At 56.7% G+C, this 14,533-nt stretch overlaps 3 protein-coding genes across 8 annotated transcripts; 2 read left to right on the top strand and 1 right to left on the bottom strand.

Moving 5' to 3' along the window:
• Nucleotides 1–200: 200 nt before the first annotated feature.
• RXRB (retinoid X receptor beta) lies at nt 201–6,809 on the bottom strand. Of its 4 annotated transcripts, none has more exons than XM_019738688.3 (10): nt 6,390–6,809; nt 5,473–5,720; nt 4,817–4,973; nt 4,309–4,488; nt 3,047–3,219; nt 2,538–2,667; nt 2,215–2,347; nt 2,008–2,111; nt 1,578–1,683; nt 201–1,444 (listed from the first exon to the last, which is right to left on the bottom strand). In XM_019738688.3, exons 1-10 carry the CDS (start codon nt 6,619–6,621, stop codon nt 1,297–1,299), a joined length of 1,611 nt encoding a protein of 536 aa, XP_019594247.1. In that variant the 5' UTR covers nt 6,622–6,809; the 3' UTR covers nt 201–1,296. The 4 variants fall into 4 exon arrangements, with proteins under 4 accessions (XP_019594247.1, XP_019594248.1, XP_019594251.1 ...); XM_019738689.3 differs by having other exon boundaries at nt 2,008–2,099; nt 6,390–6,787; XM_019738692.3 differs by lacking the exon at nt 6,390–6,809 and adding an exon at nt 6,091–6,223.
• Nucleotides 6,810–6,928: 119 nt separating this feature from the next.
• SLC39A7 (solute carrier family 39 member 7) lies at nt 6,929–10,477 on the top strand. Of its 2 annotated transcripts, none has more exons than XM_019738694.3 (8): nt 6,929–7,069; nt 7,380–7,776; nt 7,863–8,031; nt 8,182–8,235; nt 8,373–8,528; nt 8,675–8,815; nt 9,026–9,222; nt 9,596–10,477. In XM_019738694.3, exons 2-8 carry the CDS (start codon nt 7,384–7,386, stop codon nt 9,866–9,868), a joined length of 1,383 nt encoding a protein of 460 aa, XP_019594253.2. In that variant the 5' UTR covers nt 6,929–7,069; nt 7,380–7,383; the 3' UTR covers nt 9,869–10,477. The 2 variants fall into 2 exon arrangements, with proteins under 2 accessions (XP_019594253.2, XP_019594252.2); XM_019738693.3 differs by having other exon boundaries at nt 8,182–8,250; nt 9,596–10,011.
• Nucleotides 10,478–10,625: 148 nt separating this feature from the next.
• On the top strand, nt 10,626–12,844 carry HSD17B8 (hydroxysteroid 17-beta dehydrogenase 8). 2 transcript variants are annotated; one of them, XM_019738698.2, is made up of 9 exons: nt 10,626–10,745; nt 10,930–11,147; nt 11,249–11,365; nt 11,474–11,566; nt 11,655–11,740; nt 11,853–11,937; nt 12,147–12,189; nt 12,390–12,464; nt 12,660–12,844. In XM_019738698.2, exons 1-9 carry the CDS (start codon nt 10,700–10,702, stop codon nt 12,674–12,676), a joined length of 780 nt encoding a protein of 259 aa, XP_019594257.1. In that variant the 5' UTR covers nt 10,626–10,699; the 3' UTR covers nt 12,677–12,844. The 2 variants fall into 2 exon arrangements, with proteins under 2 accessions (XP_019594257.1, XP_088651968.1); XM_088795842.1 differs by lacking the exon at nt 12,147–12,189.
• Nucleotides 12,845–14,533: the final 1,689 nt, after the last annotated feature.

The raw sequence follows: 14,533 nt of genomic DNA, 5'->3' as shown, positions 1-14,533 counted from the left end.
CCCCCAGGCTGGCACACCCTCTTCTCCCCCTCCCCGACAAAGCGTGCCTTGTGTCCCCCACCTTGTGCCCGCCCCTCAGGCCCCAGGGAACCTCCGCAGCGGTGTCAGCGTCAAGGGAGCACGTCCGGAGCTCCCAACCGGATACCCCCCCACCCCCAGCCTGATGCAGCGCTGTCCACCGCCTAACAGAGTCACCTCAGTCCAGAAAATATCGATTTTAATTTGAAAGCGACTTTATATGTGAGTGAGAGAGGGGGAAAAGAAACCCTAGAGAAGAGTTGCAGGGCAAAAATCATGCAGCCCCAGCACCCCATCTCTGCGGGCTGGCCATCCCCCCTCAATTCTCAGGCCAGGGTCCTGTGTCTCCAGCCTACACTGTGTGTGCCCAAGGCTGGGAGAACTGTGAAAGGGGCAGCCTGAGGACTACTCACCAAACCATCCCCTGCCAGACCCTGCATCAGAGCCCAGGTCCCTTCCCCCAAGTTAGACAGGGAGAGATGGGAGGAGGGGGGTGAGAAGGCCAGTGCTTGAAGAGCCCCAGGAACAGACCATCTTGGGGCCTTGCCTTTCCCAAATACCACCTCCACCACCGGCATTTCTTAGTCAACCTGGGAAAGTACAGTACTTCTTTGAGTCTAACTGCAAGTCTCTATCCTCAGAGGAAATTAAAAATAGCAGATGGGTTCCTACATCTCCACCCACCCCTTAACCACCACCACCTTTTCATTTTTCAGTCTGACTGCAGGAGGAGGTCAAGTATGAGAAGGGACTCTGGGCAGAAGCTCCCTCTTCCAGAGTAACCCCCATCTGCTTGGTTAAAGGAAGGCCTGGCAGAGCCCTACTCCCATGTCTATCAGTTTGGGGGGCCTGCCCCCCAATATCCATCTCTGGGGGAGTTCCCATATCCAGTCTTCAGACAGGGAGCTAAGTGAGGCAAGATGAGAAGGAAGCAAGGTCCTGGGAGCAAGGCCAGTGCTTTGTGCTAGGAGAAGAAAATCGTTCCACGCAGAGGGTGAGAACTCACCCCAATCATGGCCGACCCAGTCAAATTCAGAGACTCAAGGCCACTGAAGGGAGAGGTCCAGCCCTCACAGGGACTGGGATCCCCTCTGACTTGGGATATCAGGCAAACCCCTTGGAGGTTAATGGACCCCCTTGGAGGTCTCCGTCCTGTCCTATAGTTCTCACCCCACCAAGATTCTTAAGAACACGGCCCCTCCCCCCCGGCCCAAGGCTTGGAGTCCCTCTCGGATGTGCACTCATCCAGTGTGAGAAGCACCAAGTTTGGGTATGGGTTCAGGCCAGCTGGTGGGGTGCCTCCAGCATCTCCATGAGGAAGGTGTCGATGGGGGTGTCACCAATGAGCTTGAAGAAAAACAGATGCTCTAGACACTTAAGGCCGATGGACCTGAGGGCAGGAAGACGCAGCAGCAGCTTGGCAAACCTGAGGGGGGGGAGGGAGAAGTGCGGTGAGAACAGAACCACACAGGCCCTGAACACACTCGCCCCACCCCCCTACCTCCACATCTGTGGGGGCCTCGGTCCCCACAACCCCTCACCCCCACAGCTCCTCTCACCGTCCCTGCTGCTCAGGGTATTTCTGCTTGCAATAGGTCTCCAGTGACGCGTACACTTTCTCCCGCAGGACCTCCACCTCGCTGGGGTTGGAGAGGCCCTTGGCATCTGGAATGGCAGGGAAGAGAGGAGGAAGAAGGAGGCAGAGAAATACAATCAGGACAGACATGGAGATGGGGCCCACATGATGTCCTTTTCGGACCCCATCTACTTGCCCTTCTCCAGATACCTGGCAAGGGAAGCAGGGCACTTGGGTTTGGGGGGTGGGGTCAGAAGGGGAATGTATCAGTGGAGGTGGGTTGTGCTCGGTCAGCTGGGAGATTTCCGGGCTGAGGGTCTTACTGAGGGGATAGCTGGGTAACTTAGGAGTCTCCAGAGAAGAGGAGGCTCAAGGTGGCCCTGGTCTTGAGAGATGGGGTACCCTCCTCTTACCTGGATTGAACAGAATGATTGCCCTCAGGCAGCCAAGCTCTGTCTTGTCCATCCTCATGTCACGCATTTTGGACACTAGTTCTGTCAGCACCCTGGAGAGGGACCTGCAGGTCACTCAAAGGTCACAGCTCAGCCAGCCTTGGACACGGACCAGCCTATAGCCCCACCCCCTCTACCTACAGGTCAGCCCAGCGGAGGGCCACTGACCTATCAAAGATGGCTCCCACGCCTGCAGAGTGGGCTGAGTTGCGGTGCACATGAAGACCTGTGGCGAGGAGGATGCCATCTCGCACATCAATGGATCGGTGGGAGAAAGAGGCAATGAGAAGCTCGTTCCAGCCTGGGTGGGGGCAGCAAGGGTCAGGAGCCAGAGATCAGGCCATGGGATGCAAAGCACCAGGGGAAGAGAAGAGGTGGCAAGGTCAGTGAGCTTGGCTCCCTGAGTATGCAACTGTGCACTGGGGATCACTGAAGGTCAGGTCAAAGAGGGATCAAATGTCAAGAGGTCAAAGGGATCCAAGGTCACTGACCTGCCCGTAGCAATATGACCTGGTCATCCAGAGGCAAGGAGGAAAAGTGTGGGATCCTCTTCGCCCACTCAACAAGCGTGAATAGCTGTTTGTCAGCTGCCTGACAGATGTTAGTCACAGGGTCATTTGGCTGCAGGGGATGGGGGGTAAGAGTTATGGGAGGTTTGGAGGAACACTGGGAGCCCCCCCCCATAAGAGGTTTCTGACACCCCCTCTTACTACGTAGTCGCTCTTCAAACCCCATCTGAACCAATCCCTATAAAGCAGACTTTCCTTCCAGCATTCCGACATTTATTTGGGACAACCAGGGGGTTGTTCTGGGGGTGGGGACAGAGAAAAACTATCACACCCACCTCAGATGTTTGAGAGACCTTGTTTGGCAGCACTTCCAGTGCCAGAGTGTTAGGAGGGTTGTGACGGGAAGGAAGGGGAGGGGAAGACAGAACAGACCTAGGCTCCTGGCAACCACCCCCCATCAGGAAGGACAGTGGGTTGACCCCATCACTCACGCTGCTGCCGCTACCCCCGGTTCCCCCAGGACCCTCAACGCCCTGGTCACTCTTCTGCTCCACAGCAAGTTCTGCCTCCAGGATCCTGTCCACAGGCATCTCCTCGGGGGCTCCCCCAGCCCCCTCCCCATCCCCGTCCTTGTCCTTCCCCCGCTGACGCTCCTCCTGTACCGCTGGGGGAAAGAGGGGAGGAGAAAAAGTGGCAAGTCAGCAGCCAGCCATGAGGAAGTTCTGAAATGTCCTTAGGGCCTTATCAGGGTTTCATGGCCCTTAGGAAACATTTTTAGGAATTGGGGAAGTCACTAGAAGTAACAGTGGACTGAGGGCAGTCAGGAAACGAGGGTTATAAAAGGGCACGTAAATAAGCCAAGAAGGGAAGGAGAGAGTAAAGGAATTAGGGAGAAAGCTAACATTGAAACTGAGGGCCTACTACACACTAGGAAATGTGCCAAGCACATTTTAACATTCACTCTACTATAACGACCCTGAGAGTTCTCGTTGTCATTTTTAAAGATGAAGAATATGGGACTTGAAGAAGTTAATAGCCTGCCCACGTTCACACAATACACGGTAAGTCATACATCTGAATCCAAGTGTACCTGACTGCAAATCTTGTGCTTTTCTAACTCAACAAAGAGGCAGTATAAGGAGCACTGGCCTGGGTCTTCAGAAATGTGAGTTCTGCCCCCAACCCTGCCATCCTTTTATTGCATGACCTTGGGAAAGCTAGGCCTCAGACTCATCTTCTCTAAAATGAGAGATTTGATCATGATACTCTCTAAAGCGTGCCTCAGAATTCCAGAATCAGACTGAAAACAATCAGATAAAGAAGAGGGAAGGCAGCCCTGAGGTCTTCATAAAGCCTGTAGCTTAAGAGAGTAGAATCCCAGAGCTTGGAGGGGAGACCAGAGAGGGAGCATTGAGACAGGAGAGCTGTTCAGGTTAGAGAACGACACAGCGAAGCCCACCACGCATAAGGGGACTTATCCTCCCCTCACAGCACACTAGGGAGGGGTCACAGGTGCAGGCCACAGGGGCAGAAACATTAAGAAGGAAACTCAAGGGACCTGCCAGGGTAGCGGCAGGGCACCAGGAAGAAGAGCTGATGAGGAGGGGAGAGAGAAATCAAATATCGCCCTCTGGAGGAGAGAACAGCCCAGCCTTCCTGAGAGGTCTGTGTGTGGTGTCCTGCAATCCTCCCTCTTCCTCCTCCCTCCTGTGCCATGGCGTAGACTGGGGAGCCTGGGTGGGCAGGCACTTACCTTCCCGCTTCATGCCCGTGGCCAGGCACTTCTGATAGCGGCAGTACTGACAGCGGTTCCGCTGGCGCTTGTCCACTGTGCAGTCCTTGTTGTCCCGGCACGAGTAGGTCAGGTCCTTGCGAATGGTGCGTTTGAAGAAGCCTTTGCAGCCCTCACAACTGTAAACCCCATAGTGTTTGCCTAAGGGGGGGGGGGAGAGCAAGAACATTGCTGCATATAAACCCCTCACCATTAGGTCTCTTGCTAACCTCCCTCCAGCAAACAGTTGGTCTACTTTGAGTTTGCCAAATAGAGCTGGGGAACCAGGACCCAAGAGATGGTCCGATCCCACTCTTCCCTCTGATCACCCCCCCCCCCCCCGCCCACATCGGCACTTCAGGTTCTTTAGCTCTCATTGGGCCTCCCTAGCTCACGTGCTCCAACAAAACCCCATGAGCTCCTGAGAATTCCACAGGGGATGGGACATGGCACTCTTCCTTCCTCTCTGCTGGTCCTCTGAGCCCCATACCTGAGCTTCGGTCCCCGCAGATTGCACATAGCCGTTTGCCAGCCCCAGGGCCACCTGGAGGGGGTGGACAGTGCAGGCCCCGGACCCCTAAGACTGGTGGCTTCACATCTTCAGGGGGGCCAGACCCACCCCCAGGGAGCGACACTGTTGAGTTAATCTGAGATAGGGGAAATAGGGAGGTCATGGGGAGACTCACTGGGAAAGAGAATCTCTGAGGTGGTGGAAATCATGCCCTAACACCTAGGCAGGGCCCTGCATTGCACATCCCAGGGGCATCATTGCACTGTAGTCTGTGTGAAGGGCCAGCACAACCCAGAGATTCGACATACAGTTTCCCCTGAAATTATGCAACACAGTAGCCCTGAAAGGCATGTTATCTCAGAAGGGCAGATGGGACCAAAAGGGCAAAGAATCACTGACAGAGGAAAGGGACATCAGGAATATCAGGATTCTTTTACAGGGTTGGGGAGGAAGCATGCACTGAAAGATCAGTCACCTCAAGAAGGGCAAGGGGGTCTCACAAGGACCACAGGCCTGCCAGGATTAGAGGTCTGGAAGGTCAGTGGGCCATGGGGAAGTTCACACAAAGATCTGGGGTCACAAGGAAAACAAGGAAATGAAAGTGGAGAGGCAGTAAGTGGGTCACAACCTCTCACCTGGGGACTGCTGACAGGCCCGGAGAATCCTGGGGGAGCTGGAGGGGGCAGACCAGGGGACCCCATGGAAGAGCTGATGACTGGGAAGGGGGAGCCCAGTGGGGGTGGTGGCATGGGGGGTGGGGGTGGTGCCCCAGAGCCTCCAAGGGATGGGGCTGCTGAAGAGGGTAGGGGTGGTCCAGGAGGAGAATGGGGAGGGGGCCCCTGGGGAAGGGGATTTGGGGAGGAACTGTCTGGGCTTCGGGAATCTGAGGGAGGGGTACACAGAGGCACAGAGACACACAGACAGGAGAGACAAAAAGAGAAAAATGAGTCTTCGATCACCCAACTGAAGACTTTCTCTAATCCCCCCTGCACCCCATCGTACCCACCCCATCCCCAAGTCCAGAGACACCCTGTTGTCACACAACAGTTTAACTTCTAATAGTGGTGACAGGAGGCAGTGGTGACAAAAGAAAGGAGTATAGCTCCGGCGAGGCAAAATTCCAAGCACTGTATGTGGTCACCCGAAGCCAGCTGCCCAAGCCAGTCTCGTGTGGGTGGGGCAACACGTGGGATGGACCCTCCTTCCCAGCTTGTAGCCAGAGCGTGCAGGGAAGAGAGATAGGCGGAAGAGACCTTCTCCTAGGACGCAAGATCTGTCTTCAAACGTCCAGATCCTCAAACTCGAGGACTCGTGTCCCACGCCCAGGCGCTCCGGTGTGCAGGGACCCAAGCGGCCATGACTAGGAAGGCGGAAGCTTCCCCTTCCCTCCCCGCCCCGCCCCGGGGGGAGGGCGCTAAGGCCCTTGGGAGGGAGGGGACGCGTGTTTACAAACAAGGGGGCGGGAGCGCCAGGGAAAGATCGCCAAGGGAGGGGGGAGGGGTTGCAGATAACGCGGTCACTGGCTCGCGGGTCCGTCCGCTAGGGCACTCACCCCGCCCGCTGTCGCCCATCCCGTCCCGTCCAGCCTCCCCCGGCTCCGGCTCCGTAGTTTGTTGTTCTCCGGCTGCCGCCGCCGCCGCCGTCGCTGCGGGATCCAGCCAGGGCCGTCGCCGCCGCCACCGGGACGCGACCCCACAATGCATTTCTTTTCGCACCCCCACCGGCCCACACTGCCCTGCGGCATGCCGCTGGGGGAGGAAGGGCGGGCGAGCAGTCCAAGACATGATTCCTGGCTGAGTGTAGGGTACCAGAGAGTCCCAGGGATTTATTGAGGGGCTAGCTGAGCACGAGGAAGCCCCAGAGAAAGACTCTGGCCTGAACCGGGTCGAATTAAGCGCTTCGCTCTGCTCTGTACCAAAATGACAGCGCCGATGTGCCAGCCATCTTGGTATAGACAGGAAGTCTCCGCGCTCGTTCCCGCCCCCTCATCTAGTTGGAAACGGAGGAGGCGGTCTCCTCGGTCCCTGTTGCGGGCCTCGCCCAGGCTCCCCTCAAATAACCTCCACACCCGCGCATGCGCGCCAGGGCATGGCCGCTTCGTCGCTACCGGAGTGCCGCCATATTGGTAAAGATCCTGGGACGGAGGTAGAACGGAACTTCCTGTTCTCGCGGGAGCTAGAGGCGGGAGTGCCACGTCCGTGCAAACCGGGAAAGAAGAGGATCCCGGAGCCGGTGAGAATTTCCTACTTTTCCCTCCCGTCCTTTCCAGGCCTTTTCCCCCACTTAGTGGGTCATAGAGACGGGGACTTAGAGAGTCCGTAAAGTGGATGAACAAAGCCTAGAGCAGTGTGCCGGGGGCCCTACATCCGGGAGGCGGTTCGGGATAAAAATAACGAGTTTGGGGAACACTGCGAGTGGGGGCAGAATGGAATGGGGGAGAGGCCCATAGAAGTGGACGGAGGGCGCGAGCGGAGTAAAGCGGACCCGCACAGGTATAGAGTTGAGGGTTAAGTGGAGTCACTGTCTCTGTTCCTCTGGTCAGCGTGATGACCAGCTACCTGGGGGCCTCCCACTGGGTGGCCTTGGGACTGCTGACCTGGGCGGCCGTGGGGCTGCTCGTGGCCGGACACGAGGGTCATGACGACATGCACGAGGACTTCCATGGCCACAGCCACTCACATGAGGATTTCCACCATGGACACAGCCATGCCCATGGCCATGGCCACACTCATGAAAGCATATGGCATGGGCATACCCACGGTCACGACCACGGACATTCACATGAGGATTTGCACCATGACCATAGCCACGGCCACCCCCATGAGAGCCTCTACCACAGAGGACATGGACATGACCACGAGCACAGCCATGGAGGCTACGGGGAGTCTAGGTCTACAGGCATCAAGCAGGACCTGGACACTGTCACTCTCTGGGCCTATGTGAGTCCCCAGGGGATGAGGGAAAGGGGTTGGTTCTGGATTGTTGGGAAACCTACACCACTTGACCCCTGACTCTCCCTCACCAGGCACTGGGGGCCACAGTGCTGATCTCAGCAGCTCCATTTTTTGTCCTCTTCCTTATCCCTGTGGAGTCAAACTGTCCCCGGCACCGGTCTCTACTCCAGGTCTTACTCAGTTTTGCTTCTGGTGGGCTCCTGGGAGATGCCTTCCTGCATCTCATCCCTCATGCCCTGGGTAAGTAATCTCAGACATCTACCTCAAATCTCAGTATTATTTTATTCTTTGGGCAAAAGGGGTCTTTCCGTTTTATGATTTTTGACCTTCCAATATTCTTCCAAATGTTGGGGTGTTCGCTTATCTGGCCTTTTCTCCTCCTTATTCCAGAACCTCATTCCCACCACCCTCAGGAGCAGCCCGGACATGGACACTCCCACAGTGGTGAGGAAGGGGCAGGTAGAGACAGGGATTGGGGTGCTGGGGAAGGTCTACCCCTGCCAATTCTTCTCCTCCTGCACTTGAGGAGGATAAGTCTGGAATCCACATTTCCCTTAATATCTCAATGCCTCCATTTCCAGGCCAGGGCCCCATTCTGTCTGTGGGACTGTGGGTCCTTAGTGGAATTGTCGCCTTTCTTGTGGTGGAGAAATTTGTGAGACATGTGAAAGGAGGACATGGACACAGTCATGGACACGGACATGCTCACGGTCCCATACATGGACTTGGAAAACAGGGTGAGCCAAGGAACAACTTTCCTGAAAGCCACCTTGTTTGCCTCCGAATCCCCTCATCTTATGGCTATCAGATAGGAGGGGACTTCCCTTTTGAGGACGTATCAGGTCTCTGTTCCCCACTCTTATCAACTCCTTTCTTCCCTCAGAGCGTTCTTCAAAGGAGAAACAGAGCTCAGATGAAGAAGAAAAGGAAGCAGGGGGGTCTAGGAAGCGGAGAGGACGCAGTACGGGACCCAAAGATGGGCCATTGAGACCTCAAAATTCTGAAGAGGGAAAAACGGGTTCAGGTGAGGCCAGGGATGGTAAGAAGCGTGGACAAGGGGCATCATCATGAGCCCCATAGGATGTGTGCTGTGGGTGGTAGCAGGTATCTGGAAAACCCTGAGAGGCTAGCTTTGAAGTGGTCTCTGCGGGGAGATGTGGTAATGGCTGGACCAGGGCTAGGATGGACGTGATGGAGCCTCTAATTGTTTTGTCTTCCTTTTCTCCTATACAAGACCTGCGTGTATCAGGGTACCTGAATCTGGCAGCTGACCTGGCACACAACTTCACAGATGGTCTGGCCATTGGTGCTTCATTTCGAGGGGGTCGAGGATTAGGGATCCTGACCACAATGACTGTTCTGCTACATGAAGTGCCACATGAAGTCGGAGACTTTGCTATCTTGGTCCAGTCGGGCTGCAGCAAAAAGCAGGTTGGTGATGATACGCACCAAACATGGTTGCCTCCAATCCTTTACCCCCTGCTCACCCACCCCAAACCCAAGGCTGCCTCTCCTTGCTTCCAAACAAGTCATACTGTTATTGATAATAAATCTTCTAGAAATCAGGGAGGGGTTCTGTTTCACTGTCCTGTAGCTTAGTATTTCTTGAACTGTGGTCCATAAACCATCTGAATGGTTTTGGTATCTTAAGATTTTTCAGAAAGTGTCTATTCTAGACTCCCCTCTTTTTGCCATACAAAGACATGCACCCTACCCATGTATACCTGCACCTCCCCAGCCACATCTAAACCACTGATAATCTTTAGAGATTGATAAATGCCTCTGTCTCTTTTCTGTCCACCAGGCAATGCGTCTGCAACTACTGACGGCGGTAGGGGCACTGGCAGGCACAGCCTGTGCCCTCCTAACTGAAGGAGGGGCAGTGGGTAGTGAAGTTGCAGGTGGGACAGGTCCTGGCTGGATTCTGCCGTTCACTGCAGGTGGCTTTATCTACGTAGCAACTGTGTCTGTGTTGCCTGAGTTGTTGAGGGAAGCGTCACCACTCCAGTCACTTCTGGAGGTGCTGGGACTACTGGGGGGGGTTGTCATGATGGTGTTGATTGCCCACCTCGAGTGAGAGGTGGGATAAGCCACCCCCACCCAGCCCCAAACTTCTGGCCTCTAAGTCTTCGGAGTTTGTGGTCTGTGGAGGTTGGGGCCCTGGCCAGGGATATCTGCCAAAGGAAGGAGTTTTCGCATCCTAGGGAAGTGTTGACTTTAGCATGAGGGCTAAGGTTTAGCAGTCCTATAGGGGCTGTAGAGATGAGAATGAGAGACCAGAGGAACTACAGTGTTGCGTGTGTGCTGACCACGTTATTGGGTTTGGGCTAAATGGGGCTGTGAAGAAGGCTGGAAGAGACCAGTGATGGCAGCCTACCCCATGTCCCTTACCCCACCTGTTCTCAGAGGACCAAGCTGCCACACACAGGCTTCTCCAAGGTCCTCCTCCCTCCCTCCCACTTGTTGGTGGAGGCTTCAGGGAAGACCAAAGCCCTGGACAGAAGGGGCAGCCGGAGTCAAGGGATAAACATCAATTTAACATCAATCGTGTATCGTGATTGGGGGGGAGGGCGTCAGTTGCTAATCTTGTGGCCTGATTTTTTGTTTTTATTTTTTTATATCACTGTTTGAATCGAGGGGGTGGGGTGGTGACCAGAAATAAAGTCGTCGGATCTTCCGCCCCAAAGGCAGTCTGTGTTTTTTGGAGGAATGGGGCTTGTCTCCCAATTCCCTAAACCCCCAAGCGGTTGTTTCTGGCCACGCCCCCGCGGTGGGAGGTCCGCCTGTGCTGGTGGCCGCGGATGGCCTAAAGCTAGTGGGGCTATGATTGGCCTGGCTCTGCTTTCGCCACGCCCCGTCTGTGCTCGGATTGGCTCCGTGTTGGGTGCCCGCCCACTCGCAGCCAGCCATGGCGACACAGCTCCGGCTCCGCTCCGCGCTGGCCCTGGTCACAGGTCGAGGGGGTGCTCTCCCAAGGCGGTTTGGGGTGCGGGAATTATATCGGGGGCGCGCCCTCGGACTCTGCAGCTGCTGTGACCTCTGTCACCCGGGCCGAATTTTACTAACTTTGCGCCCTGTTAACCTCTGACCTCTGCCCACTCCTCCTCTCGCCCCACCTCGTGTTTTCTTCCACCGCAGGTGCGGGTAGCGGCATCGGCCGAGCAGTCTGCGTGCGCCTGGCCCGAGAGGGGGCCGCTGTGGCCGCTTGCGACTTGGACGGGGCAGCGGCACGGGAGACGTTGGGGCTGCTGGGCGGGCCAGGGAATGTGGAGGGGGTGCCCCGCGGGGCCCACGCTGCTTTCCAGGCTGACGTGTCTGAGGCCGTAGCCGCTAGACGCCTGTTGGAACAAGTGCAGGTGAACGCGAGCGACCTCTCCCCCTTTAAAGTGTTCACACTGCCTCCACCACCCCTGGCTCTTTTCATGGTTTTTTGGTGTGTAACCTCCCTCTTCCATAGGCCTGCTTTTCTCGCCCGCCATCTGTCGTTGTGTCCTGTGCAGGCGTTACCAGGGATGGGTTTTTGCTTCACATGTCTGAGGATGACTGGGACAAAGTCATAGCCGTCAACCTCAAGGTGGTGACCTCAACCTGTGACTGCTGGCCCCTCTAGCCTGGGAAGGGTGTTGGAGGATGACAGTCACCCCAGCTGATCCTTTCTGTCTTGTTACTCTGTCCTCACTAGGGCATCTTTCTAGTCACTCAGGCTGCAGCCCAAGCCCTGGTGTCCAATGGTTGTCATGGCTCCATCATCAACATCAGTAGCATCGTAGGCAAGGTCAGGTTGAGTTGGGTTGAGAAGGCATAGCGTGGAGAGCCTCTCCTTGGAACCCCTAATACATCTCAGATCTCTGACTCGCCTATAGGTGGGGAACATGGGACAGATAAACTATGCAGCATCCAAGGCTGGAGTAATTGGGCTGACCCAGACTGTAGCCCTGGAGCTTGGACGGTTGGTCAGACACCTGGGGGTTCAGGGGGCTTTGCTGGAGTATGTGGGAGCTCTGAGTGAGGGGTCGGTGTGCAGTCCTCTCCAGAGTCGGCAGCCACTCTCCCTTTCACAGACATGGGATCCGCTGTAACTCTGTCCTCCCGGGGTTCATTACAACACCCATGACGCAGAAAGTGCCACAGAAAGTGCTGGACAAGGTAGGAGGCCATGGGTGGAGGGCAGAGAGCAAAACCGTTCAGAGACCCAGCCTCTCTGGGCTTGAGAGAGTACAGGGCACAGTGCCTGACACATAGTAGGTATTAAATAAGTGCACAAGGAATGAAGACAAGAGCAAAGGGTCACAGACTCAGTCTACAAAAAAAATTCAAAAAGAAACTTGCAGTCACATATGAGTGTTTCCTTGCAGGTGACTGGAAAGATCCCAATGGGACATTTGGGAGACCCTGAGGGTGAGCACTGAGTGGGGAGTGGGCCCTGGGGAGGGTCTTGGATGAACAGATCCCAAAGTCTGGTATCTGAAAGGGTCTCACCAGGATTGGTGGTTGGTGTGTGTGTTTTGCGGGGAGGGGCTGTTTCTGGTGGAAGATGATGGCTCCTTTGGGTCTATGGGAGTGAGTAGGATTCTGCCCTCTCCTCACTGTTCCCATAGATGTGGCAGATGTGGTCGCATTCTTGGCATCTGATGACAGTGGATACATCACGGGTGCCTCAGTGGAAGTCACTGGTATGAGGCCATCGTGGGGAGGGAGAGGGCAGAGAAATGGAATCCAGATGATTTGAGAAAACAAGTGAGGGGAATCTGGAGCCACTGAGGTTAGGGCAGAAGTTCCTGAAGGCCAGGGACAGAAGACGACCCGATACCCCCACAGCCCATTTGTTTCCACCTACGCATCTGTCCAAATGTTTCTGCCCCTCCTAGGAGGTCTTTTCATGTAACTGCCTCAAGGACCCTGGATCTGCTCACTCCCCATCACTCTGCCCGGCCTCCTGCTGATGAGGACTCTGAATTCCCAGGCTACAAAAGGGGTGGCAGTATATGGCTCAGGAATGCTGAATATGGGAGGCAGGGGTGCTTGTGACCCCAATAAATTCCAAATCCTCTTCCCTGCCACCTCCAGTTCTTGTGTCCAAGCCCTCAGACCCTTCCCCACCTCCCCCTCCTTTCCCTTTACCAAAGGATTGTTCCCTTTCACTGCCTAGTCTCCCAGGGCAACCCCCGCCGCCGGGTGTGAGAGGAGAGAGTGTGTGTCACTGTGTATGCATGACACTCTGGGTCTTTTTGGAGGGAGGGGTCTGCCCCATCCCCTTCCACTAGTCCTGCAGCCCCAGTCCCCTCCCCCCAATACCCTGGGTCTTTATGGTCCCCAAGGGTGGTTTGTTCATGGCCCCATCCTGGTGTCCAGCCTGGCCTTGGGAGGGGGTCTTGGAACAGGTGGCCCTCCCCCAGCCCTCTCCTTTCTCTGAGTCCCCCCTCCCCTTTCTCTCCACCTTACAATAGCTGCAGCCGGCCTGGGGTCGGATGGGGGGGATTAGGGGAGGGGGCCAGGATTAGGGGAATGGACCAGCCGATGAAAGGGGCTGGAGGAGAGTAGAAGGGAGGGGGCTGGGATAAGGAGGAGGAAGGGGAGGGGGTCCGCGCTAATCGACTCTGGAGCCCACATAAGGACTGGCCACGGACTGAAGGAGAGGACAGGGAAGTAGGGGGGATCTGGGGGAGGGGGCGAGGGGACCCATTGCTGCCTTGTCCCAGAAACAGGCCACCCCCTGGCAGCTGCAGCCCAAGTCCGGGAGCCCCAGCTCAGGCTAGAGGAGACGGGACGCCCATCACGGTTTCTCCCCCCCCCCCCACTTCCCCCGCTGTATCCCTCTCATCCCTGCCTTCAATTGGGATCGCTCTGCCCCTTCCTCTTCTCTTTCCTCCCCGTCCCCTTCCTTTACTGCAAAGTCCTAGAGGAGGCCTCTGCCTGCTTCACACTCCAGACATTCGGGCCCTTGTGCCCCTCCACCCGTGCACACCCCCTCCCCGATAGGGGCCCCATCTTGTGTGTGTGTCCCTGCTTCCGCGTGGTGTCTCCATTCCCCCGTTCCTCCCTTGCGCCTCCCTCCCCCGCCCCGGGCCGCGGCTCTTGATTGTCCAAACGCAATTCTCGAGTCTCTGGCCTCGGCCGAGAGTTGAGTCTGGACGTCCCGAGCCGTCGCCCCCACACCTCGAGGGGAGAACGGGTCGGAGGGTCTAGGGAGAGCCAAAGCGGAGGGTGGAGCAAGTCCCCAGGGTGGTAAAGGGAATCCCGGGCACATCGGGACTAAATTGAATTCACAGGACTGGAGGACAGAAGCGGCAGGGAACCCTTCGCAGCTTTTATTCCCCGGAATCCCGGGCTGGGGCTACGGAGTGTACAGGGATGGGGAGCCGTTCCCCAGAGCCGCTAGGGGACGCGGAGTGGGGGAGGTGGCCCTTTTACAATCCCCCGTCCCCTCCCGGGGTCCAAGCGACCTCAGGCCCCGCCCTCTGGAGCGGAGGCCCCGGGTGGGGGCCAAGGGAAGGGAACTGTGGCTAAGGCTGTCTGTGCGACGGTGCTGGGCCGGAGGCGGAGACCGCGGTCCCCACGTGGCGCTGGACTCCAGGGACGCCGGCTCTTCGCCGGGGGCGGGAGCGTGCGGGGGGCGGGAGCGTCCGGAGGGCGGGGGAACCCGGGCGTCCACGTCGCGTTCCACCCGCTCCGCGAGTGGCGGCTGACGTTTCCCCAGGCGGCGGGGAGTGGAGTGGAGGGGCAGGCGGAAGTGACGTAGGGC

Source organism: Rhinolophus sinicus, chromosome 2, assembly GCF_057876585.1.
Source record: "Rhinolophus sinicus isolate RSI-liver-muscle chromosome 2, RSI-T2T, whole genome shotgun sequence".
Taxonomy (NCBI): Eukaryota; Metazoa; Chordata; class Mammalia; order Chiroptera; family Rhinolophidae; genus Rhinolophus; species Rhinolophus sinicus.
The sequence above is the reverse complement of the archived record's forward strand: the minus strand, read 5'-3'. Positions and strand labels throughout refer to the sequence as shown.

Bases quoted from the DNA above. Each gene is read 5' to 3' on its own strand.
- RXRB (XM_019738688.3), bottom strand. From the start codon at position 6,621: ATGTCTTGGACTGCTCGCCCGCCCTTCCTCCCCCAGCGGCATGCCGCA. The intron at 4,974-5,472 runs GTGAGAGGTTGT...CCCCTATCTCAG, and splicing joins GGCCTGTCAGCAGTCCCCAG to ATTAACTCAACAGTGTCGCT. The intron at 1,684-2,007 runs GTAAGAGGAGGG...CTGCCATTCCAG, and splicing joins AATCATTCTGTTCAATCCAG to ATGCCAAGGGCCTCTCCAAC.
- SLC39A7 (XM_019738693.3), top strand. From the start codon at position 7,384: ATGACCAGCTACCTGGGGGCCTCCCACTGGGTGGCCTTGGGACTGCTG. The intron at 8,529-8,674 runs GTGAGCCAAGGA...TTCTTCCCTCAG, and splicing joins ACATGGACTTGGAAAACAGG to AGCGTTCTTCAAAGGAGAAA. The intron at 8,816-9,025 runs GTGAGGCCAGGG...CTCCTATACAAG, and splicing joins AGAGGGAAAAACGGGTTCAG to ACCTGCGTGTATCAGGGTAC.
- HSD17B8 (XM_088795842.1), top strand. From the start codon at position 10,700: ATGGCGACACAGCTCCGGCTCCGCTCCGCGCTGGCCCTGGTCACAG. The intron at 11,148-11,248 runs GTGAACGCGAGC...CCTCTTCCATAG, and splicing joins GCCTGTTGGAACAAGTGCAG to GCCTGCTTTTCTCGCCCGCC. The intron at 11,567-11,654 runs GTCAGGTTGAGT...ACTCGCCTATAG, and splicing joins TCAGTAGCATCGTAGGCAAG to GTGGGGAACATGGGACAGAT.